Here is a 26,283-nt window from a genome sequence, read left to right as displayed (position 1 = left end):
ATCTGTCTCTGAAGGCAGAATGCATTAAAATGTGATATTGAACATTTTGCTGTGAGCTGTAAATTGCTGAAAGATTATTCTGTTTTTTCATTTGATCTGCAAGCTGTAGGGAATTTTCTAGTAAGGGTAAAATAATAGAGCTACAAATAAAAGTTGAAATGTCCTGAACAGAACTGGACTTTGTTGGTCTGGTCCAGTAAGTAATTTTCATAGGAAAATTTTGTACTTTCAGAGAGTTTGGTTTGGTTTGGATTTGAAAAGCACAGAGATAAAAAGGTTAGGTAGCACTTCACCATAATTGTTTGGTTTGCCCTTGTTAGAGAATTTGCTAGGATTTGGGAGGTTGTTTTTTTCTAATAGGTATCTTACAGACATCACTTAGTGCTCAGTAGGAAGTGTAAAAGAATATACAGTAGCTTAAAGAAGAGACGCAATCTGTTGGGGGGCTGAGGTTAGAGCCAAATCTATGGATACTTAAATCCAGAGACTAGGAATGTGAACAGGCATGACAGAGTTTTCTACAGACCTGAAACTGCCCCAGGTTTGCAGAAAAATCTGTAAAAAGGAGGTTAAAACACTCTAAAATGATAGAACCAACACCTGTAGCTTTAAAAATTAATGTCATCAGTGGCCTTTGCTAGGCAACCACAACAGTATTGCCAGCTTTCAAGCCTTAGTTTATGTCAATAAAAGGGAAGGAGAGGTATAGGGCCCTTTCAAAGGCTGTTTAGACCTTTGAGGGAGAACTCATTAGGGCCAGGGCCAGCAGCAACCACCAGACAACTTGCTACCATGTGACTTGCATGACTCACCCACTCAACAGCAGCCACCCCATGATAGCCAGTGTGGTGTAGTTGGAAACGTAGTTTCATTAATTTCAGTAGAATATACTGAAATATTTTCAGTTAATGGGGTGAGGGATGGCACCTGCTGTGACTCAGACTGTGTTCCAGAATTCATGATGAACTGAAACGGCACAAGTGAATGTTTAAGAAAAAAAATCTTGAAAAAACTGAGCAATGTAAAGAATGAGCACCACATTTTCCTGTTCAAATTAGTTCAGTACTTACGTTTTTTCACCATATTATAAACATTTAAAACTTCAGTGAATAAAAGACCAAAACACAAAGACGAGTCATCAAAATTGGAACAGATTTTTAAATCTTTTAATTTAGTTGATTTGTGGAGGGTACAAAATCCATCAGAAAAACAATTTACATTTTACTCCCCTAGACATGGAACATATTCCCGTATAGATTTTTTATTAGTGACTAGTCCACTGTTATCTCAATTCATATCTTCAGAAATCGGAAACTGCAACTTGTCTGACCATGCGTGGGTGGGAGGAACAATGGAGACTAAACAGGCGGATGGCAAAGGTCCTGTTTGGACAATGAACAGACTACTTTTACAAAATGAAAGTATATGCCTCAATTTAGAACAGAAAATTATCGAATATTTTAAATTCAATGAACACTGTGAGGCTTCACAGGAGAGTATATGGGAGGCCTTTAAGGCTGTGTTTAGGGGACATGTTATATCCGTGGCGTCCAACTACAAAAAAGAAAGAAACAAAACAGTTAGAGATTTGCTGAATAAAATACAACAGTTAGAAAAAAGACACACGACTCATGGAGGAAAGAAAACGCTAAGAAACTTAAACATAGAAAGAAAATAAGATCATTAGTTAGTTTGTTTGTTTATTAATTAAAATATTTATACCTCAGCTTTCCTAGTGGTTGAAGATGGCTTACAATGATAGTTAAAACATTTTCAGTTAAAAGCCAAAATAAAATAGTAACCCTCAAATCTCTCCCCCCTCCCTCTTTTAAAAGATGCCTGCTGTTCAAACCCCATCAAAAGCCCTGGCAAACAAGCAGGCCCTGCAGGGCCTCTTGAGGATTTCCAGGAAGGGGACTCACCCTTGCCTCTTTAGGGAGCCCATTCCACAGAGCCAGAGCCATAATGGAAAAGGCCTGGGCTCTGGTCAATGCCAGATGGCCACCTTAAGTGGTGGGATAGCCAACTGATGAACTTAGTTGGTGCACAGAGACATATGGAAGGAGATAGTCCATCAGATATATGTGTCCAAATTAATGAAGAGCTTTAGAGGTCATAACCAGTACCTTGAATTGAAATCTGAAACAGACTGGCAGCCAGTGTAGCTCATTCAAAATGGGCAACATATGGTCCAGCTGCTAGCCCCTGAAAATAGACAGGCTGTCGCATTCTGGACCAGTTGTAGTTTTTGGGTTGTCTTCGAGGGCAGCCCCACATAGAGCATGTTGCAGGAATCCAACCATGAGGTTACAAAAGCATGGACCTCTGTGGCCAGATTGGCCGAGGCTTAGGGTTGCCAAACCCCCCGGTTTGCCAGGGGTCCCCCGTTTTGGGGGGGGTTCTACCCGCCGCTGGCCAGATGGCCGGCGGGGGAAGCCCCACCCCCAACACCCACAGCTACCCATCTCTCTCCCTTTAAATGTGTGGAACCCGTGTTTCCTCCCAAGCCCAATCTCCGCAAGCTTGCAGGGAAACGCCAGCTTCGCTCTTAAAAAGGAAACACGGCTGCTTTTAAAGGGGAAACGCCGGCTCCTTTAAGTGCAGGAAACTGCCATTTCTGGAGATCCGGCGCACGGGCAGCGGGTGGCGGGGCGGCAGATGTCCCCAACGTGATGTCATTACGTCGGGGATGCCCCGCCCCCTCCAGGAACGCCCCCAAAGTCCCCCGCTGGGGGGGGAAGATGGACTTGGCAACCCTACCGAGGCTAGGTAACAAAAGAGCTGGTGAATCTGATGCAGTCATTCAGGAAGCCCTGGAGCTGCTTTGCCACCACATACTCTATCACCTTCCCTAGAAAAGGTAAATTGGAGGCTGGCCTCTATTAGGCCACCTTATCCCTAGCCAATGCAGGTTTTTTGAACAGAGGTCTAGTAACTGCCTCCTTCAAAGGCCTAGGGAGACCTCCCTCAGTCAGGGAGGAACTGATGATTTCCACTAATGGCTCTAATACCTTTTCCAGCCAGAATTTCGAAAGCCATGATGGGCATGAGTTCAGAGCACAGGTGGTGGCCCTCACACTTTTTTTTTTTTTTGCTTTGTCAGCAAAGAACTTTGCAAAAGCATCACAGCTGGGAGCTGGATTATTATTACTGGCAGGGTCGGACTTAGGTGTTACCAAGTAACAAACCGCTTTAAACAATTGAGCCATGTGAGATTCTTCTCACGCAATGGTGGCAGAGGAGAAAGTTTTCTTCGCTGCTATCACTCAGCACTCATAGGCCTGGGAATGGGCTCTACAACATGCTGAATCTGATGCACCTGATGTCTTCTGCCAGTGTCACTCTAGTTGTCTTCCAGACTGCTTCATATTGCCCAGCACCCTGTACATTTTCATTAAAGCCAACCATGCATAATATGACAATTAATCAGTATTTGTTACTCTTCTGTTTCTGTTATTTTTTTGCCATGTTTGTGTGGCTTGCACAGTATGTACTCAGAGAAGCATTTTTGATTTTATTTATTTTCTTTACATTTTCTAGCTAGCAAAAAAAATCCGTGAAAAATTTAATCGTTACCTGGATGTGGTCAATCGAAACAAGCATGTAGTGGAAGCATCGTATACTGCTCATTTGACATCACCCCTGACTGCAATTCAAGATTGCTGCACCATTCCACCTTCTATGATGGAGTAAGTACTTAAAGGGCTTCCCACCAGAACTGGTGGAGAATAGCCTTTTCATTTGTTCTCTGTCTTTGCTGAAGAGAGAACAATGGAGATAGTGTTCCTTATTGCTGTTTTGTATTGCTGATGATTATCATGAGTTCTGGTGAGTAAGCTCTACCAATGTTCGTAAGTTTGCTAAAAAACAAAAACATATACTGTCATATGGTCATAAAATCATACTACTTTTAGTAGCTGCACACTTCCAAATTAAACAGAAAAAGTATTTGTTGAAACACTGTCACAAACTTCTTCAAAGGATAGTGATAAGGATACTAATTACATAGGTTTTAATAACACTTAAGATGCACTTTTAAGAAGGCCAATATATTCTCCATGTGTACCAACCTCTCCAGCCCTGTCCTATTTTGCACCTAGCTAGAAATAACATGGACTGTTCTTGTAGTTGTTACCATTCAGGTATATGACCATACAAAATAAAATAGTAGCAGTGAATGGTTACAAAGTTAAGGAATATGCTTACATTTTGAGTGTAGACTACTGGAATGTAAAGCCATGAATTTCAGATCAACAAAGCTGTGAAGAACGTAGTCCTCCCTGGACAAACAAAACTAGTATGAGAGAGTGAGTTGGGAAACTGCATAGAGAAGCCTGTTTCTACATATCCTAGTTTTGCAAAGCTCTAACATTTATATTTGCTAGTTTCTTTTGGGTTAAGGACCTGAGTGTTTAGAAGTGAAATGCTTTCGGAAGTCAGTGTGTTATTGATTTAATTCTGCTACTGCCTTTACTGCAATTCTTTTTTACAGACCCAGAAAGAGCAATACAAGGGATAGCATAATTGACTGTGAGAGGCAGCCAATAAGGTTCATTGTGTACCTACCAGCTTGTGAAACAAGTACTTATTGCTGCCCCAGCTCTCTTTCCATGGCCCTTTATATCTGGGAGAATTCAGAGAAGAGCAGCCCAGCAATTTCTCCAGGGTGGAAGGACAGTTGTGAGACTGCCTAGGAGAACATAAGAACATAAGAGATGCCAATGTTGGATCAGGCATCCAGTCCAACACTCTGTATCACACAGTGGCCAGAAATACCAGTGCCATCAGGAGGTCCACCAGTGGGGCCAGGACATTAGAAGCCATCCCACTGTTGACCACCCCCAAGCACCAAGATGACAGAGCATCACTTGCCCCAGAGTTCCTATCTATACCTTGCGGCTAATCTTTGGGTGAAGAAGTACTTCCTTTTATCCGTTCTAACCCGACCGCTCAGCAATTTCATGGAGTGCCCCCGAGTTCTTGTATTGTGAGAAAGGGAGAAAAGTACCTCTTTCTCTACCTGCTCTTTCCCATGCATAATCTTATAAACCTCAATCATGTCACCCCTCAGTCGTCATTTCTCCAAGCTAAAGAGCCCTAAGCGCCTTAACCTTTCCTCATAGGGAAAGTGTTCCAACCCGTTTATCATTCGAGTTGCCCTTTTCTGCACTTTTTCCAAAGCTATAATATCTTTTTTAAGGTGTGGTGACCAGAATTGCACACAGTATTCCAAATGAGGTCGCACCATTGATTTATATAGGGGCATTATGATATTGGCTGATCTGTTTTCAATACCCTTCCTAATCATCCCCAGCATAGCATTGGCCTTCTTTATTGCAGTCACACACTGTCTCGACATTTTCACTGAGTTATCTACTACAACTCCAAGATCTCTCTCTTGATCAGTCTCTGCCAGTTCAGATCCCATCAACGTGTATTTATATTTAGGATTTTTGGCTCCAATGTGCATCACCTTGCACTTGGCCACATTGAACCCCATTTGCCATGTTGACGCCCACTTGCCCATCTTTGACAGATCCCTTTGGAGTGCCTCACAATCCTCACTGGTTTTCACCACCCTGAACAACTTCGTATCATCCTCAAATTTAGCCACTTCACTGCTTAAAACCTTTGGATTTGTAGGGTTTTTGTTGGACATTTTTCTGATGAGCATCTTATACAAGCTCTGAACTAAGCAGTGATAGAATTTAATCTGAACAAGGGCACAGGATAACCGATATCTAGGGACTGTTGTCAGTTATTTCTAACTTATTTTTTAATCTTGACATTGATTGTATTATTGCTCTGAAGATTTGTACTTCCACTTTATAAGGTGGCTGCTATAATAACTGAAACAATTTAAAGAACATCACTATTAAGACAGCATCAATTGAACATGGCTTTTTCCTTGTGCAATAAAACCAGGTATAATTAGTCTGAGAAAACCCTGGGGAAAAAGACTGCCTTGCAGGTCCTGTGAAAGTAGGCTGTTGAGGGGGCTGTCCATGCATCCTTTGGTAGTCTGATTCACAGAACCAGAACTACCTTTAAAAAAGGATAAGATCTCATCAGTTAGTTACAAACTTAATGAATGGAAGATACCAGTAAGAAAGACCATTGTGAGTTGTGCAGATTCATACACAAAGAAGTACTCTTTCTGTACGTCAGCCCCAGGCCACAAAGAACTTTAAAGCTAAGAACTTTAAATTGAAACCAGAAGCAAGTAGTCAAGCAGAAAAGCTGTTTCAAAATTGGTTTTATTGTGCTCATGGTGTCCAGAGTCTCTCACTAAGTGAACAACTGCATTTTTCATCAGTAGAAGCTTCCAAATAGTTTTCAAGGGAAGCTCCAAATAGAGCACAGTGCAGTTATCTCATCTGGGAAGTTGCATAATGATGGATAATGCAGCCATGTCAACCTACACTAGAAGGGATCATAATTTTCAAACTAAATGTAGGTGGCAAAAGATATTCCTAGTAACAGAATCAACCTGCTTTTCCAAAAGCAAGGTGGAGTCCCAGAAATCTCCCCCTTTCCCATGAGCTCTTTACCTGGTCTGACAAGGGTCATTGTTATCTCGCCTAAGTCTGACATGTCTATGAAATATATCCAAGTCCCTTGAGGATTAAATTGATTAATTTAACCATTAAACATTGAGTTCAGAGAAATTTTAAGTGCTAATGCTGCACTCCTAAATATGTACATAGTGCATCTCTCTCTGACACCATCACATTCATAATCTATTTCAGTGAATGGCTGGAATACATAATTCCTACTGTGTATTCTGGTATATAAACTGCTATGCTGTCAGCACACAGAGCTGTTGCCATCAAAGATGGAAGTAAACGTGGGGCATAATTCTTCATAATATAGACTTACTGATAAAGCATGCCCAAGTTTTCAGAGCTACAAACCAAGCAATCCAAATGTGTCAATGATGTTAGAAGAGGAGTGGAGAAGGTAAGGGTACAGATCTTAAAAGTTGCTGAAAAAATAGGCTTCATATGGTATTCCTTTGATCATCAGGAGTTTTGGAGTTGGGTGTGATCAATACGTTAGGGTATGTTAGTATGTTAGGAGCCCAGAATCTAATCTGGGAGAACTGGATTTGATTCCCCACTCCTCCACATGCAGCTGCTGGTGTGACCTTGGGTCAGTTACAAGTTCTTTCAGAGCTGTTTTCTCAGAGCTCTTTCAGCCCCACCTACCTCACAGGGTGTCCGTTGTGGGGAGGGGAAGGGAAAGATGATTGTAAACCACTTTGAGACTCCTTCGGGTAGTGAAGGGTGGGGTATAAATCCAATCTCCTCCTCCTCCTCCTCCTCTATCAGACATGCTCTTTTTGCTGTCAGCTCCTCTGTTGCCAACTCCCAACTGCTCTCCTAACTGCTGTTTTCCAACTGTCTACTCACCAACATTCCGTCATATCTCATTGGTCATTCTTAGGGAAAGGCAGAACCTAAAGTGTCTGTCACAACAGCATTGGCTCCAGGTCAATTCAAGGTTTTGGTTCTTTCTTTTAAAGCCCTTCACAGGCTGGGAACTCACATAAATACCTCTTCCTATATACCATTTAGACCATCAGTGTTTCCATGTAGTGACCTCATGTCACCTGTAACAGCTAGATTAGGTACTGCAATGTGCTATAGATTACAGTAAGGTGCTATACATTGGGTTGACCTTAAAGATTGTCCAGAAGCTACAGCTGATACTGACAAAATACTGACATTTGGAAAACAAAATCTTGGCTTTCACGGTTTTGCAATTTATAATGTTTGTTTCTGCATTCATAATTGAAAACCCATATGTCCCCACTTTGGAGGTCTACAGTATGGTAATTTTCTTTTCCTAGGCTAAATTGAAACATAGCAGGGTTCATCCTTTCCACTGAAAAATCTTTGTGTTAAGATCTCTTAATGAACAGACAATAGAAACTTTACAACATGGGATAATAGTCTGCAAAACAAAAAGCAGATGCTTGCCTAAAATACATGATATATATGACTATGTGAAGATGCACTATACATAGATTTAATTAAAACTTGAGGTAAAGGAATTATTTTAAAGCGCTCCCCTCAAAAACAAAGCATCTTCTTCATGGTCTCTGTGCATCACACCCTGCGCTGACCTTGTTCGGTATCGTTAGCAAGCAAAAAGGGATTTTCGCGCCCATTCCCTGGTCACGCGCCAGGCTCCACTGCACATGACCAAGGAGGGGCACGCAGATCCCGCCAGTTCTTGTCTGACCGCCGCGCTAGTAGGACGCCTTGCTTCGGTCGGTAAAGTATTTGCCTTTGGCCTTGTCTTTTCTTGCGTTAGTTAGCATTTTTCTTTATTTTTCCTTTAGTTAGAGATTTTTCTTTCGGGTCCAACATTTGGAAAGAAAGTTTTCCTCTCCACCGGCTTATGGCTGCGCGGTGGGGCTTCTTTAAATGGTGCAAGTCCTGTGGACTTAAGATTTCCCCCTCCGACAGACACTCTCGTTGTTTATTGTGCCTCGGGGAATCACACCATGTTTCTTCGTGTCCTCATTGCAAACGTTTTTCTAATCAAACGCGAAAAAATAGAGCGGCTCGGCTACATATGGCGCTCATGGAGAAAGCCCTTTCGCCACAATCTACTTCTCCTCTGGAGACGTCTGGGCATGCTTCGATGTCTACAACAACTTCAGACGTTCCTCTTCCCGCTTCGGGAACTTCGACGTCGACTGTTGGCATCGATGTATTGACACCGAAACTGTCGGTATCGACCTACAAGTCCGATATCCCCATACCTTCCAAGATCCGGAAGCAGGGGTCAGATATTGCCGTACCTTCCAAGATCCGGAACCTAGGCACAGGCACAAAAGAGAAGCATAAAAAGCATAAGAAAGGCTCTAAGACCCAGCCTCTTCTAGTAGCTTCTGCTGTGTCTGCTACTCAAGGTCGTGCTCCAGTGTCAAGTCCTCTTGAACACACTCGGCCCGTCGACTCTGATCCTGATTTTTATCTCACTCAACCGGCACCGTTGTCAGATGCTGACCTCTCCGGCCATCAGTCTCTTTCGTGTTCGCCATCGCGCAGCATCGAGGATCAACACCGACCACAACCTTCGCCTCCCTTAACTTGGGATCAGCGCCAGTGGCGGTACCTTTATGGTAACTATCTTTATCCACCAACAATTCCATGGGCACTTCCCCCACCACCCCCTCCAGTGGATTGGGATCGTTAGTCGGTGTCATCCAGAATCTCTCAGTACCGAGAACCAGCTTTGGGGTCGAGGACTTCGAAGCTGACACACAAGCCACTTCCAGCTCTGCCTCCGCCACCGATTCCACCGATACCGACAGAAGTACCATCGGTACCGATAATGCCTGTTCCCTTTTCCGAGCCTTTGGGGGATTCCTCTAACTCTGATGAACTCTCTAATCCAGCAGATGATGCTGACCTCCCATCACCCCCTCCGGATGTTGAGGCCGAACTCCCCATTTCACCTTCAGAGGATGTCAAGTCGTATGGTGATTTTTATCCAACGGATGGCATTGGACCTCTCCATGACCCCCACTCTGGTATCTCAATTGGTCGATGACACTGTTTTCGATATTATGCAGTCCTGGCACTGCGGCACTTCCCATTACTAAAGTTATGTTAAAGACAACAAAAGATTTGTGGGATCATCCTTCTTCAGTACCCGTGTCCAATAAACGTTTGGGTCACATGTACAGGATCCAAGAGACAGGGGCCGAATTTTTATTTACTCACCCCAAACCAAACTCTCTTGTGGTCACCTCCTCCACCAAGGGAAAATCGAGTCGTTCTACTCCTTCAGAGAAAGAAGGAAAAAAGATTGATCGCATGGGAAGAAAATTTTATACTGTAGGGGCGATGGGCATCAAGACTTCCAATTATGCTGCATGCATGGGACATTACCAATTTAATCTTTGGAAACGTATGTCAGAGTTTTTATCACACCTTCCTAGAGAATTCTGTTCCCAAGCGAAAGGGATTCAGAATGAAGGTATGATTCTTGCTAGACATCAGATTAGTGCTGCTAAGCACACTTTGGAGTCAGCAGCCAAGACTCTCACTACTTCGGTTGCATTGCGCAGACATGCATGGCTCTGTTCTTCGTCACTCCCCTATGATACTAGGTCCACTGTGGAAGATCTCCCTTTCGAGGGTGTTGGTCTATTCAGTTCAACCACAGATTTAACCAAGAACTGGATAAAAGCATTAAGACGTCTCGTAGCCTTGGGATTTCACCATCACCCAAATACACCAAGCCTAAACAATGGTCTCGACAGTCGTGGTCGCACAGATCATCATCCTCAAAATCTCCCACCGAACAACACTGGCAGAGACCATCCAACTCTCAACCTTGCTCTTTCGGGAACAAGCCAAGATTCGCGCACTCTGTGCAACATAAGCAGAAGTCTTCTAAGAACCCTAAACAGGGCCTTTGACTCCCTTCCCAGTCCAGCAACTCGTCTTGCCCCGTTCCTCGACACCTGGCAAACGATATCCACAGACAGATGGGTATTTTCAGTAATCAAAAATGGTTATCTAATCGAGTTTCTTCAGGTTCCCCTCTTCTCCCACTTTGTCCGAACACCTGTATCACCCGTCCTTCTTCAAGAAGTTCAGTCTCTCACCACAAAGAACGCCATAGAACCCGTTCCAGCTTCAGAACACCATCAAGGTTTTTACTCTCGGTATTTCACAGTTCTGAAAAAGGATTGGTCGTCATAGTGGCACATCTTCGTCTCCATGGAGTACAGGTGTTCCCGTATATAGATGACTGGTTGCGGAGTGCAAGGACACACTTCTTCTCCACATTGACCTCACCCTGTCGACTCTTGCGTCCCTGGGCGTTCTAGTGAACCTCCAAAAATCCATGCTTCTGCCAGCGACTCGGGTACAATTCATTGGAGCCATCACCGACTCAGTAGACACGCGAGCCTATTTGCCTCCTCAGAGAGCGGAATCTCTTCATCACGAGATTCAATTACTGTTCCAATCAAGCCAAACCTCGGCAGTTCGCATTCAAAGGTTGCTGGGGCTCATGGCTGCCACCACTTCGGTCCTCACATGTGCCCGGCTTCGCATGCGTACACTACAACTGTGGTTCCTCAAAAGATTCAAACCCCAGTGTCATCCCCAGGACCTGTCTATGACAATTCCTCCTTCTATTCTTCACTCTTCGGGTGGCTATCCGAGGCTATCCGAGCTCCATTCCAGATTCCCGCTGCAACGGTATCAATCACCACGGACGCCTCATCATGGGGATGGGGCGCTCACCTGGACGGGATGTGTGTAGGGGCACAGTGGAACGATCAGTTTGCGAACCGTCACATCAACTATTTGGAGCTTTTAGCGGTGCATTATGCCCTCAGGTCGTTTCGGCGTGCAGTGGAAGGAAATGTGGTTATGATTTTTACAGACAACACGACTACAATGTCTTATCTCAATCATCAAGGGGGCACGGTGTCCAGAGCGCTTTGCCGATTAGCCTTAAGCATCTCGGAGGACTGCCTCCATTGGAACTCGGTTCTTCGGGCGGCTCATCTGCCGGGAATACTGAACGTCTGTGTGGACTTCTTGAGCAGAGGAGGTGCGACAGAGCATGAATGGGAACTCAATTGGAGGTACCTCTTACCTATTTTCAACTGCTGGGGTCAACCAGAGGTGGATGTCTTAGCAACTCGCCACAATGCAAAGTGTCGTCTGTTTTGTTCCAGGGTGGGGATCGACCATTTGTCCATGGGGGACGGTCTTCTAATATTCTGGGCACCTCATTTTGTGTTCGTCTTCCCCCCGCTCCCGCTTATTCACCGGGTCCTCATCAAAATCCAGCAGGAAAAACCTCGTTGTCTCCTGGTGACTCCGTGGTGGCCCCGTCAACACTGGTTTCCTCTGCTACTTCATCTGTCCAAGGGCTCCTTCCTTCACTTCCCTCAGGTGCCGGATCTTCTTCTGGCCCAACAGGGCCAGATTTTACATCACGATCCCCTTAGCTTCAAACTCACAGTCTGGAACATACTCTTTCCGTGATTACTGAAAGCATAGATGACGTCCTTCTCAATTGTCGTAAACCTTCCACGAGGACTTCGTATGATGGGAAGTGGTCTAAATTTCTGGAGTATTTGGTCTCCCTCAAATTGCCTCCTCCCCCGTCTGATTTGAGGTCAATTTTTGGTTTCATTTTGTCCAGGTTGGACATAGGACTCAGTTTTTCCTCCGCTAAGGTCTATTTAGCTGCGGTGTCAGTGCACCACCCGTCGATAGACAGGTTTTCAGTTTTTTCTCACCAGCAGACAAAGAAGTTCTGTAAATACCTCATCCGGCTTTATCCTCCTCGTCGTAAACCCACTCTGGTGTGGGACCTGGCTTTAGTCCTCACTCTTTTGACTGGTCGGCCCTTTGAACCTTTGGCCACTTGTAGTCTAAAGCTGTTGTCTTTGAAAATGGCATTTTTGGTAGCCATTACTTCTGCTTGTAGAGTGAGTGAATTATCTGCGTTTAGATGTGACCCCCCGTATTTGAGTTTTCCCCCTCAAGGGGTCTCGTTGGCTTTGGACATTTCCTTTTTGCCTAAAGTTGTGTCAGAGTTTCATTTGCTTACTGACATAGTTCTTCCTACGTTTTTTCCGTCTCCCTCCAATGAGGAAGAACGCAGATTGCACTCTCTGGATGTTAAGAGGGCGCTCTTATTTTATTTGAGCAGAACCAAGTCTCCGGCGCTGTTTATCTCTCACAGTTTGCCTTCCCAAGGGAAGAAGCTTTCCTCACAGCATTTATCCAAGTGGATTGTGGAGACTATTAAACTTTATTATTCACTGGCACAGAAGCCGCTCCCGGGACAGCTTCGAGTTCATTCCACGCGGGCAGTGGCAATGTCTACAGCTTTCCTGCGAGGTGCATCGCTGGAAGACATCTGTAACACCGCGACTTAGGCTACTCCTCTCACCTTTGTGAAGCATTACGCCCTTGATGTACGGTTCAGTCGGCGTACGGCTGTGGGTCGAGCGGTGTTGCAGGCAGCACAGATGTAGGGCCTTGGCCCCTCCTCCAGGTAAGTGTTTTACTGCTTGTTAATCTCCCAAGGGTGTGATGCACAGAGACCACGAAGAAGATAGACAGGTTGCTTACCTGTAACTGGTGATCTTCGAGTGGTCATCTGTGCATTCACACCACCCGCCCTCCTTCCCCTCTGCTCTCGGCCCTTCATCTCTCTTTTGAAGGCTGTGGGGCGGCGGTCAGAAGGAACTGGCGGGAGCTGCATGCCCCTCCTTGGTCATGCGCAGTGGAGCCCGGCGCGTGACCAGGGAATTGGCGTGAAAATCCCTTTCTGCTTGCTAACGATACTGAACAAGGTCAGCGCAGGCGCAGACTATCCCAAAGGTGTGAATGCACAGATGACCACTCGAAGATCACCAGTTACCGGTAAGCAACCTGTCTATATACTTTTGAAACATTACGTTAATCATAATAAAATAAGTATTGCCAACAGCCAAGAATCCATTAGGTCTATTTTATTTCTAACCATATGCAGGGCATGCTGTGATGGTGATGGTATCAGATACTAGGGTAGTTCAGAATACACACTCTCCTAGTTCACAAGACCTCACCCTATTATTTGTTTACTTTATTTATACCCCACACCTTCTCCCCACAGGGGACTCAGGGCAGCTTACAACAATAAATCCAAATACAATACAAATAAATACAATAAGTATAAGACAATAAAACCAATTAAAAATAAGGCTATGAATTCATGCTTAGCTAATAATGGGGTTCACTCTTCACTGCAAATTGCCTGTCCTCCCTGCCATTTCCTCACTACCCTAGAAAACAATTTATCCTTGGGGTAAACAGTAGCTGAAAGGAGTAGTTAAGGTAAAGGTAAAGGTTCCCTTGCTCGAAAGCCAGTCCGACTCTAGGGTTGCAGTGCTCATCTCCGTTTCAAAGCCGAAGAGCCAGCACTGTCCAAAGACGTTTCCGTGGTCGTGGCCAGCATGACTAAACACCAAGGCGCACGGAACGCTGTTACCTTCCCACCAAAGTGGTACCTATTCATCTACTTGCAATTTCTTGCTTTCGAACTGCTAGGTTGGCAGGAGCTGGAACTAGAGACGGGAGCTCACTCCGTCATGCGGCACACTCGGGTCTTGAACTGCTAAACTACTGCCCTTCCACAGCCTGCAGTTCAGCGTCTTAACCACTTGAGCCACCGCAGCTCAAGGAGTAGTTACTGGCATGCTTATCTGAAAACAATGTGTACTGAAGGGTAGCATGTGCAGTTAAGTATGAGGCTTTCTTTATATAATGAGTTCTTCCCAAAACCACTTATCTCCTTCCTTTTCTTAAGATTACATTTGCTTTGGAAGGTGAAGGAATGCCATGGAAGGATTGCCCTTTGCTTGTTTAAGTTTTCCTGGAAGAAACTTTGAAAGACTCAAGAATTCTTTGGGAAAGCTCAGAAAAAAGGGATAAATTCTGAGGTGAGCTGGGAGAGCTTGTCCATCACCACATTGAGATAATCACCCCCATATTATTTACTTCATTTATAGCCCACCTTTCTCCCCACTTTCTCCAGTATACTTTGCATCATTCTCTGTTCTCCATTTTATCTTCACATTAATCCTAATGATCTAGGTGTGATGGGGTTTTAAATACCATTTAAACCACAGTAGTCTGCACCCCAGCCTTCTTCTGACAAGATTGAACCCATGTGGCCTTCTAAATTCAGTTATGACACAGAAAATATCAAGGAAACAGAATTAAAAATAGCTTTTCTTTACTAGCAAGGTTAAGAGAAATAAGGAGAATCAATAATGAGGCTTTAAAACCATCTCTCCTTATACATAATTCTGGCTGCAGTCACACAGAGCATTTGCCGCACTGACGATACGGATGGTAGGCGGATTTTCCGGGCGCAATCACACTGCAACATCGGGGAAGCATAGAGCTCCCGTGGCTAACCCGATGCTTCCCGCTGAAGATGCGGAGTAAAAAACTAGTACCTCCGAGGTACTAATTTCTGGAAACCGCGGGGCAGGAGATAGGGTTGCCAACTCCAGGTGGGAAATTCCTGGAGATTTGAGGGATGGAACCTGGAGAGGATGAAGGTTGAGGAGGGTGGGACCTCAGACAAGTACAGTGGCATAGACCCCACCCTCCCAACCAGCCATTCCCTTCTGGGGGACCTCTGTTGCCACTCTCAGGAGAGGGGTGGAAATCACTCAGAATTACAACTGATCTCCAGGAGGGAGGGGGAGGAGATCCAAAGCTGAAAAAAGAGGGGCAGAGAATGGCAGGTTGGTGCTTGACTGGGAAAGAGAGTTGCCAACTCCAGTTTGGGAAATACATGGAGATTTGAGGAGTGGAGTCTGGGGAGGGTGAGGTTTGAGGAGGGGTGGGACCTCAGACACGTACAATGCCATATACTCCACCCCACAAACCAGCCATTTCTTCCTGGGTAACAATTGTTGCCAATCTCCAGGTGAGGGCTGGAGATCACTGAAAATTACAACTGCTCTTCAGGTAGCAGAGAACAGTTCCTCTGGAGAAAATGGTGGACTCTGTGTCATTATATCCTGCTGAGGATGCCACAGCACATTGATGCTGAGTGCCCAAGGCCTTGGCACTCTCCCAGAGCCTCTTTCTAGCGGTTGTTGTATTTATTTCCACAACGGGCCTTATTCCTAGTTTGCAGATAATACACAACATTGTTGGAAGTCAAGATTAGACTTTTCCCAACCTCAGGAATCTCAGTGTAAATGTGAGCTCATCCCAGAAACTAAAAATCATTGGCCAGTTTACCTGAGAAATTTTGCCCCAAGACAGAAACAGAGTCTTCCCAAAGTACTCACTATGCTAACCTGCTTATGAATATAGATAATATATGAGACAGTTCCTGAAACAGGTAGTGTCCTAACTAAGCACTCTGGAGACACAAATCCAATCTCCACACATTCACTGGTTTAACCTGTTGACACACAAGGCCAACTCTGACACAGGATCCCCCCAGTCTCTCTTTCTCTGGAGGTTCAGACTCTATCTGATGTGAACTGACAGTGTAACAGCATTTTCTACCTCACTCTGTTTCCCATCTGGCTTTCTCAGCCATCCATGAACCCTGATTGACTTTTTGCTGCTCTGCAGTCATCACCAGATAAGCATACAGGAGATTGGTGATAGGGGCAGGACTTTTGCCCATTGGTCACAGTAGGTTAGGCTTGAGAGTATAAGACTGGCCCAAAGTCACCTAACAAGCTTCCATAGCACAGTGGGTATACAAACCTGGATCTCCAAGATCAGAGTCCAACACTCTAATCACTACACCACACATTGCTGTTCTGTATCTGGAAATCTTAGGTATATCTATATATCGAATTCCCAAGGCGCCCCCTGCGTGCAGATACCTATATCCGCACATCAGGGGCACCTGGGGGGCAGGGAGATTTTCCTGCGCACGTGGGGCAATGCCCAGGTATGCAGAAAAATCTGAAAACTGTAAAAAAATATAGGGGGGATAATTAAATCCCCCCAAAATTAAAAGAGCATGACTTCGCCAGCACCAGAGAGGGGGAGGGGTGGGGGGAGAAGGCTTGGCTGGCCGGCAGCTGTAAGCCGCTCAGCCCTCGCCGCCACCCGGGGGAAAGGGAGAAAGTTTGGCGGGCCAGCGAGGCCTTGCTGCCACCACTAAGGGGGGAGGGAGAAAGCTTGGCGGGCCGGCAAAGCCTAGCTTCTGCTGCTGCTGCCATGAGGGGGGAGGGAGGGAGAAAGTTCGGTGGGCCAGCAAGGCCTTGTCGCCGCTGCCACCACCGCTAGAGGAGGGGGGAAGCTTGGAGGGGCACGGGCCTCACTGGGGGTGCCGGGGCTGGGGGGGACAGGGGAGAAGGCTCACCTGTGGCTGCTTCCTTCTCCCGTGGAGCTTCTCCTCCCCCCCATGAGTATCGCGGGTCCCCCTTCTTGTTTCCTCTAAATAGGTGAGTTATACTTTTAATTCTTATTTATGAAAACTATTGGTAGACGTGGCCTCCAAGAACTGATAGTTCTTAATTGACATCTCAACACAGTGACACAACTGTCTGGATTATAAGGTCAGTTATAGAGACCATTTCTAATGATTTCATATTACAGTGCATGTAATATGCACTGTATCATGAAGGTGGGAATTGTTCCATCCCAATTTTCATTAGGAGGTTGACTTATAGTTCTGTTTTTGTGAGCTAACATTGTAACACTGCAAGTGCTTGTTGTCAGCACTTGGATCCACATGCTTCTTTGTTATTTTTGCATTATTGGATAGAAAGTTGGGGACTGTGTGTGAAGGAAGGAGCATAGTAGCATAAATCACTTTGCCCTCATTGCATTCGGAAGGGAATGAGAGTCTGGCTCATGTTCTTATTGTATACCACTGAGTAGAAGAAGGCTGTACTTCAGGATGGTAGCCTTTCTTCACTCCCTCCCACTCAGTGCCAGTGATAGGAATAAACAGAAGATATTTTAAGGCTTCTATGTTACCCTTTGTTTTTCTTCCTTGTAAGTTCTAGTGTATTGCATTTCAGTAGAAAAGAAAAGATGGAGCTGGAGGAATAGTGACCTTTAGGTGAAATCTCCATGCAGCATGTTATAAAAAACATATTGCTTCTGATTTTGTCTCTCTGAAGTTTGTGCCAAAGCATTTTGTCAAGAGTTTCTTTGTCTTTTGATGATATCAGCAAAACTCTGAGTTGCTTGGTTTTCTTGGACCATACTGGAAAACATAAAGGATGTTCAATAGATGCTAAAGTAGATGTTGGTCAACCTTTACATTTTTTCAGTGTGGTCCAGGAAGCATGAGGTAAGATCATGGTGGAACGTGCTCCTTGATGTGACAAGGATATCTGTGGGGATAAACAAGTTCATTAAAAACCTCAGTACTTACTTTGAGAGGTACTAGTTAAATATTTAATAGCTGGTAGATTGATTAGTACTTGGTTGCTGGTATTTTTACACCCATTGTGTGGCTATTTGGTGTCTATTGGCTATGCCCTATATTGTTTCTGTTGATTTAAAAGGAAATACCTAAAGAAGCACTTTTATCTCTCTGGAGAAATTCTTATCACTCTAACTTATTACTTGACACTCTTTTGTACATTCATTAATGTAATATTTACATGGGCAAACCTAGAGATCTAGTTTTGAAGATCATTTACTTTATGAATACAACAATTCTTTTAGAAGTGGTCTGCCTCTGCTCTTCAAATAGCTGCTTAAATATTTGCTCTTGCAGTTCAGCCATTACCACAACCTTTTCTTTTGTTTGCCTTTCCTCTCATAGGCTGTTAAGTTGGGAGATAAATGGATTCCTATTCTGATCTTTCAAATTGCTCAACTGGAGTTATATTTGAAAGAGTACTAAACTGGATAAAACTTTACTTAATGGAATTTAAGCAATATACAGTGATAGCAAAATAGATGTAGAAAGTCTATAGGATTTATTCATTTAGGTATGCCCTTTTTTCTCCCCAATGGAAACTGAGAACAGCTTACAGCACTGTTTCCCTTCGTCTGTTTTATCCTCACAACAACAACCCTGAGAGGTAGATTAGGCTGACAGACTGTGATCCCAAGGTCACCCAGCGACCTTCCTTGGTGAAGTAAGAATTTGAACCCATGTCTCCCATGTCCTTCTCCAATACTGTAACCACTACCCCATGCTGGATATGCATATCATACAGACTGTTAGCTAAAAGCAGTGGATTTTATGTGCATGAATGGACATAATTCTTTATTATATAAATCATACAAGGACCTCAGCTAGAAATTAAGCCAATAAAAATATCCCTTCGAGGTTTTCGTCCACTAAATGCTTTATGTGATGGTAGGGTTGCCAAGTCCCCCCCGGGGGGGGGAACCCCCGCCCGAGAGGCCCGTTCCCCGCCGGCACAGATCGGGCTACCCGAGGGGACCCCACCCCCAAAGCACGTGACGTGCCCAGCATGAACACGTCACCTGCAGGTGATGTAATCGCATCAGGCACATTGCGGGGGGATGCTCTATCATCTGAAGGAAAACTCTGGTTTTCCCTCAAATGATTGTGCCCCCGTCCCTAACATGCCTGACGCGATCATGTCACTTCTGGATGACGTGATCACAGCGCACATGCTTTGTGCGTGCACCAGGAGACTCCAGGGGACATCCGGGAGTCCCCCCGCTATTCCAAAGGTACGACTTGGCAACCCTATGTGATGGGTATAATTTTTTTTACAGCATTCTGTCTATCCATGTAGCTAGTGTGAGAGCCAGTGTGGTGTAGTGGATAGAATGCTGGACTGGGATCTGGAAGACCCTGGTTCAAATCCCCACTCTGCCATGGAAGTTTGCTGGGTGATTTTGGGCCTGCCACATATTCTTAGCCTAACCTACGTCACACAGTTGTGTTGAGAATAGAATTGAGGAGAGAATAATGATGTAGGCCACTTTGAGTCTACATTGGGGGTGGGGAAGTAGAAATATATCAGAAGTAAAAAATAAAATAATTCAGTAGTTCCCAACTTTTTGAGTATGAAGATGCCCTTTTAATATCAAAAATTTTTGCCCATCCCATGTGATACTATTAGTTGATTGAAAAAATACATTCTGGGAAAAGCTGCTATGAATTCAGTATCACTTCTAAATTGGGTTGTATTTTATTAATCATACCACCATCAACATACATTTGAAAAATAGCAACGCACATTTATTCTGTCTACAAAAGGTTTGTTTGCTGATTTATTATACTGAGTCATGTAATGAGATAGCTGCTGTTGTTGTTTTTTAACTTTCAGAGACTGGAAGTGGTAGAGAGTACAGATCAATTATTTGTTGTGGTATTAAAAAATCATAGGTTTCTCTAGTTTTGAGTTAGTAGTGTAGCTGCCCTTTACTAACACAGTTCGCTTGTACTCATGAGAATTTGCTGGGGTGCCCAGTGAGTCTTCAGTCCTTGACAGAACAGTCGGTGGATGCTTATTTATTTTTATTTTAACCCTGCTTTTCAGTGGTAAGTTGGCTCCCAAATGAGCTACAAGGATAAGAATCTAACATAAATAATGATTAAAGAGCAATACAAAATGTTCTTTGTAGAGTGTTCCAACTATGCTGAATCCAGGCATGATCAGGGGATACATGGCTGATCCCTCTGCCTGTGGCCTTTGTGATAGCATTTGAGTTTATTTATTGTATTTACAAAGTTTATTCCCCATCTTTTCACTCCCATTAGGGCCATCAAGGTGGGTGACAGATTAAAACTGTACCTAATAGAAACGTGTCTTAAATACCATTAAAACCAAACAAAAACACACCATTAAAACAATTAACACCACAGTTAAAATACACATACAAAAATTAACAACAATTAAAACAGAGAGCAAGAAAAAGGAAACACCAGGCAAAACAAGACGGGAATGCTGGATAAAACAAAAAGTCTTCAAAAAAGTAAAGGGGACCTCATCTCCAGAATACACTGTCAGAACTGTGGGCACAGGTGTGGAGTTGCAGGTCTTTCCCAAGGCTGTTAATGTAGTGATCACTAATCTAGATGGTAAAATAAAGTGAAAAGTCCAGTGGCACCTTCCTGAGTAACAAAATTTATTCTAGCATAAGCTTTCTTGAGTCAGAGATGAGTTCGGATGCATGAACTGCCTAGGGCAACCCCTCCTCTCCTGCACCTACTCTGGGAGGGTCAAGAGGGAGATGCTGTATTCTGGTGAATCTCCTGACGTCTGAGAGCTTCCTGATGCAACTCTGGGCCTCCTGGACTGGTGGAGATGCACAAAGAGCCAGGAAAGCCAACTGATGGGACCACAGGGAAGCTTTTAGCTTCCACAGCCCACACCTCCGTTTGAGGTGCGGACATTTCCATCTGTTACTGGGAATGGGACGGGGTGGGCAGTGGTAGTCAATATACCCCACCCAAGTATCTCAGGAGCAGTGGTTCTCCTCATGAGTAGGCAAGCCACCCTGACTGGGACAGTGCACACTTGGTGGCCTCCAGCTGAGGATGGCCTGATACTGCCTGTCTGAATGGGGGCTTGGAGCAGGTGGAATCAGTTGGAGAGATGTGGAAGTACTGCAGCAAGCCAGCTGGTGGATGAAGCCTAGGCAGCTCAGAATACGCTTAGAGAGCCACAGCTGTCATGTGGGTGAGCCTGGGGGAAGGTATACTTGGGGGGAGGTGGAAAATTGCCCGAGATGGCTGGATTTGTGGACCCCTTTCAATAACTCTGCGGTCCCCCTGGGTCACAGTTTGGAAACCACTGGAATAGTGCATGTTTACTCCTTGCTGCCTCCAGAGAGCTTGGAGCAGTATTCGTTGTTTTTCTCTCTTCCATGTTGTCTGTGATAGAAAAAAAATGAAATAAATAAACAGACCCCCCCAATCTGAACTCCTGTCTGAGCCTCCAGATTCTCCAGGTAATAATAATTCAAGAAAATTATAATAATAGTTCAATCATCGTCATAATTGTAATTCAATAATATTCCAAATATTCCAATACTAATCCAAGAAGGTAATAATTCAAAAAGAATGTAGTATCATACTTGGTAGATTAATATTAATGTAATGCCACATTAAGAGCAGTCCTTTTTATCCCATCATAATGGGAAACCTTTAGCTTAGTCAAATTAATGATGGTTTGCCTTTAAAATGGTTTGCTTTTCATGGGTTCTTGCCCCTGGCGAGGGCAAATCCCACCCACAACTAATGTCAGGGGGCGACTCTCTGGTTTGTGGGCAAAACTCTATGGTTTGAAGCCAAATTTACCATAGAGTTTTGCCCAAAAACCAGAGCATTGCCCCCAATGCCAGGAGCCCCCCACTGACTAGATCAGTGGACCTGGCAACTCTGCTTTAAAACTGGCACATGCTTTAATGGTGTTCTGAATCACGCCTCCATTACCAGTTCAGATAGTGAACCCACTCCCTCAAAAAATACTGTTCGTGTTAAGATTTCAGTTCCTCAATATGAAAATAAAATACTGATTACAAGAATATTATTTTCTGGTTCCAGCAATTTAGCAAAAATAATGAATTTGGAATGAATTTGACATGTAACTACTTTTACAGCAATCTGTGCAAAGATTAGGAAAACAATGGTGGGCCTTAATACAATAACCCAAACCCCAGTTGATGAATGTCATTTTTATATACTCATTCTGTTTTTTTCATTTTTCAAAACTGAAGATGTATAGGAGCAGTTGATTTACTTTGTGGATAGAAGCTGAATGAAATCCAATTGGAGCTTACTTGAACACTGTTTTGATGTAAGATTCAAAGCTTCTGCAAATTTATTTTATCTTCTACATTTGCTGATCTTCTGCTTGTAAATCCTGTTGAAGGAGAATAAAAATGACTGCTGCCTGATGGGAATTAAATGTCTGAAGTTCAAAGCAGTTTGCACATCAGAGCAAACGTCAATCAAGTGAACATCTTGCAAGCTAGGCAGGGAGCGAATTTCTCCATGGGGAAGAGATCAAAGTGGGAGTCACAGTTCTGTTTTCTCCCTCGGGATGCAGTTTCGATCAGTTGTTCATTAAAGTGAATCCAGAAGGAAGGTTTTTTATATAATGTAGAAAAAGAAAAGGGGAAACAAGGGGAGTACGAATGGGAATGGGTGTTACTTTTTCTTTAAGCTTAAATTTAAGATAAAATTTTGATCATTCCTAATTATAGAAACTATTTACCAGAATAACACTTTTTTCTGAAGTTGTACAAGGATATGTTTAGCATAAATTGTGGCATTGTGTCCTGTAATATTTGGTGGTTTTGAATCCTGTGAGATTAATCTACATTTTATAATTTGACATAATTTGGGGGGGGGGAAACCTATGACATTCATTTTTGCTAAAAATGTCTTATTTATGCAGATATTGTACTTGTAGTGTTTCTTTAACATCTTCAAATAGTTTGTCTTTTAACGAAGGTACTAGAAATAGTGACCATGATGGAGCAACTCCATGTTGTATGTTAAGCAAGTACGTGCAAAAACTTTCTTGTTCTTTTTTTATACAAAAGGCAATGCTCAGAGTATACATACAGGAAATCACTGTGGGTGCATGGACCATACCTTTTTTAAAAAAGGGTATAGGAAACCTCTGTGCAGTTAAAGCACAAACTCAGTGGGTTTTAGTACTGATGATAGATATTATCATTGTAATGCAAATTTCTGTAGATCCTCTGCATATGTGCTGGAGTGCAACCAAAGAATATATCAGAACAATACTAATCATTCTCTAATGGTAAGAATTGTGACCATATTGATTTTCTTAAATTTCCCTTCTTATAAGAAATTGCAAAAAAGATAGGGTTCCCCCCCCTTTTCTGTAGTCTCATTTGGAACACAGAAGAAATAGTAATGCCAGTTAAAAATAACAGTATTTATAGTTCTGACTTAATTTTGGTAATTGCTGTTAACTTGTCTCATGTACAAAACACGGGATACTTAACAGCAGTTGTATTCTTGAAATTTGAAAATCCAGTAACATGTAGCTGTTGCTGTCATAGGCAAATCCTTCCATGGCCTGTTTTATATGTTATTGCAGTGGCAAGAAGCCACAAAATACTACTTCCCATGGTCCAATACCAACTGGCCTTGTTAACAAATGTAATGCTGGGTTACAGGGAATCTTTCTAATTGCATCACTACTTCCAGTGTCTTCTTTACATCCTGCAACTGAAATTGGTTAGGCTTTTTATCATTGCACACAGAGCCTGTCATGCCTGCAGCTTGTAGGATCTACCTATTTTTGCAGTGCCACAACTTTTGCACAAGTCTTTGTTCAATATCACTAGCAGCTGTTTTCCTTCCACTCACAGGTCTTTGTATCTCCCTTATGGTAAACCATTTCCCTTCTTAACCTTGCTATTGTTTTCATTTCAGGTTTGATGGAAATTTCAACACAAATGTGTCTAGGACTATTAGTTGTGATAGGTTGTCGACTACTGTGAATAGCAGAGCATTCAATCCTGGGCGTGATTTAAATTCTGGTAAGTAATTTGTTTGTATTTGTTGCTGTATCATGTAATAGAAAATTAGCTTGAACTGCCATAACAACTGAGTTTTATTTCTTCCTCAAACTACTGCACAATTTTAAACCTCAGGTTAATTGAGTGGGAGATTATCCTTATAAGAGTGGTTATATTTATATCGTTCTTTATTCTCGTATGTCATGTACATATTTGTTGTGGCTGATAGCAAATTTCATTTGTTTTCCATCTCTTTGTCTGCCCTGACATCAGTAATGTCAGCTCTCAGCAGTTACTGTCTTGAAACTGAGATGCCTCTTTGATCTTCGTACAGTTTGTATAATGCATGGGTTCTTCTGCCACAGTCAGCATTAACAATAATATTTGAAGATGTCCTCCAACATTTCATTGATGTGCCAGAGAATTTCCATCTTGAGAAGTGACCTATTTGCTGTGCACACTTAAAGAGTTGGAGGTGTGGTTACTGCCTGAGGCTGTGAAATCTTTTTCCTCAAGAGAGTTCATCTTTGGGTGGTTAGTGCTGCAGACCTTGCTTTTTAGCATCCTGTTGAAGAACAAATTTGGCTTTAACCTTTGAAAAAGAGCAAAAGCATTCCTTTTATCATTTATATCGTGCATGATGATTTACATTTATGGTGTATAGTTCTTTATTTAAACTGGAGGTGCAAGCCCTTGGGCCATGGCTCACAGTCTGGAGACTACAACAGCCTGTCTAGTGGTACTGGGTTTTTGTTGTTGTTGTTTGTTTAAATTGATTGGTCTGGAAACTTTTGTAAGCTGACTTAGGTCCCATGGAAGAGATAAGCAGCACAAAAATACTGCACATTTTAAAAAATATAAGCTCTTGGGTTTTGTTTTGTTTTTTGCTTAAGCAAAAGGTGACTTGAGGGGCTGTGGAGGTTGAAGGCTTGAAAATAAGGTGTGTTTCAGGATTGTTGGAGGAAGTGTGCATTTGCATAAAGATGCTGGGATACTTGTGAAAATCTGTGTACCCTAAGAATTACATGGATGTGTGATGTCCTCAGAGCCCAGAAACAGTACAACCCTCTGTTTGCACTGTCTCCTCTGGCTGCATTAGGCCTGCTTCTCCACTGCCTGAGACAGACATAGCCAAAGAGAGTATATGAACCCTCTCTTGTGAGAAGAGATTAGTAGTTTCCATAAATTCAGTAGTGACAGAAATTGGAGGCCCAGCTGAATTGTCTGTTCCTTTTGGGCCAATTTTTGCTGGTGATTATTCGAATCTAGTGGGGAGTGGATACAGCTCCCTAATTTTCTCTATAGAATTGTAGTATAGCCTATTTACCCATTAAAAGTCTCTGTGTTGATTAGAATGTGTTTGGAGTAGGGATAGTTGCAAAACCATTTAGATCAAATTTTGTGATCAAATCCGGGGCTCCCGATTTTTCAGATTGCTCACTGAACAGAATCACATTCATTTGGACCACCAATGAGAAGTCTATCAGACTTTTTTTAATATACCATAAATGTAAATCATCATGCACATCTATCAGAGTTCTTTTTTAAAAAAACACACACACAATTGTTTCTCCCCAGTTTTTTAGGGCCTAAATTTGGATGTCAAAATGATTTGTGCTTAGACTGCAGACTCCCTAAATAGAAGGGGAAGAGAGATGCAGTGTGTGAGGGATAGAAGGGAAGCGGCATTTGCATTATGAACCCGTTGTGGTTTGTTTCTGATGTCTAATTCCACCACCACCACCACCACCTTTTGAATTAAAAGTTTATAAAGCCACTCATCATTACTGATTTGTTTTGTTAAGGAATAAATCTGTAGAAACCCAGGTCTAGGGAAAATGTTTTTTTTTTCAAACAGATGGATTGTTCCTGAAATTCAAATAGGTTTGCACAATTGAGTGCAGCTTCAATATCCTTTCTTTCTTATCTTCATCTTCAGAAACTTCTGATATTTCTTTCCCTTGAGTGAGTTAGTTCACTGCTGCCTTCCCTAGGGAGAGTTGCCAATTTTGCCATAACTCTGTGCTTATTTTTCTATGACCACAGCATACAGTCTTCAGTGAGATAAGCAGGGACTACTTCAGCTGAAAAAATAAGCTCCCCCCATCCTTTCAGGTGCGCTTTTATTTTCCGTCTACTAAAGCAGCAAGAATTCCCTGCAGAGATTTTTTACTTTTTCCCCTGCTACAAACCCTAAGAGATGTACTTATGGGGCTCTACATTTCCTCATTCCAAGCCTTTTAATCTCTCAAATGCTTTTCTGTACTTTAATATCCTCTCATGTCTATAGCAAAACCAGTTTGGGAACAAG

The 26,283-nt window shown here is 43.2% G+C and overlaps 1 protein-coding gene across 1 annotated transcript in view; it reads left to right on the top strand.

Annotated features, from left to right (window-relative positions):
• CACHD1 (cache domain containing 1) overlaps positions 1-26,283 on the top strand; it is a 249,341-nt gene that overhangs the window by 128,320 nt on the left and 94,738 nt on the right. Inside the window, exons 3-4 of the mRNA XM_015428092.1 lie at positions 3,541-3,689; positions 23,887-23,993. Coding sequence (XP_015283578.1) covers positions 3,541-3,689; positions 23,887-23,993 — 256 coding nt within the window. The remainder of the gene's footprint in view (positions 1-3,540; positions 3,690-23,886; positions 23,994-26,283) is intronic.

The sequence above is a fragment of the Gekko japonicus genome, unplaced genomic scaffold, assembly GCF_001447785.1.
Source record: "Gekko japonicus isolate JY-2015 unplaced genomic scaffold, Gekko_japonicus_V1.1 scaffold1219, whole genome shotgun sequence".
NCBI lineage: Eukaryota > Metazoa > Chordata > Lepidosauria > Squamata > Gekkonidae > Gekko > Gekko japonicus.
The sequence above is the reverse complement of the archived record's forward strand: the minus strand, read 5'-3'. Positions and strand labels throughout refer to the sequence as shown.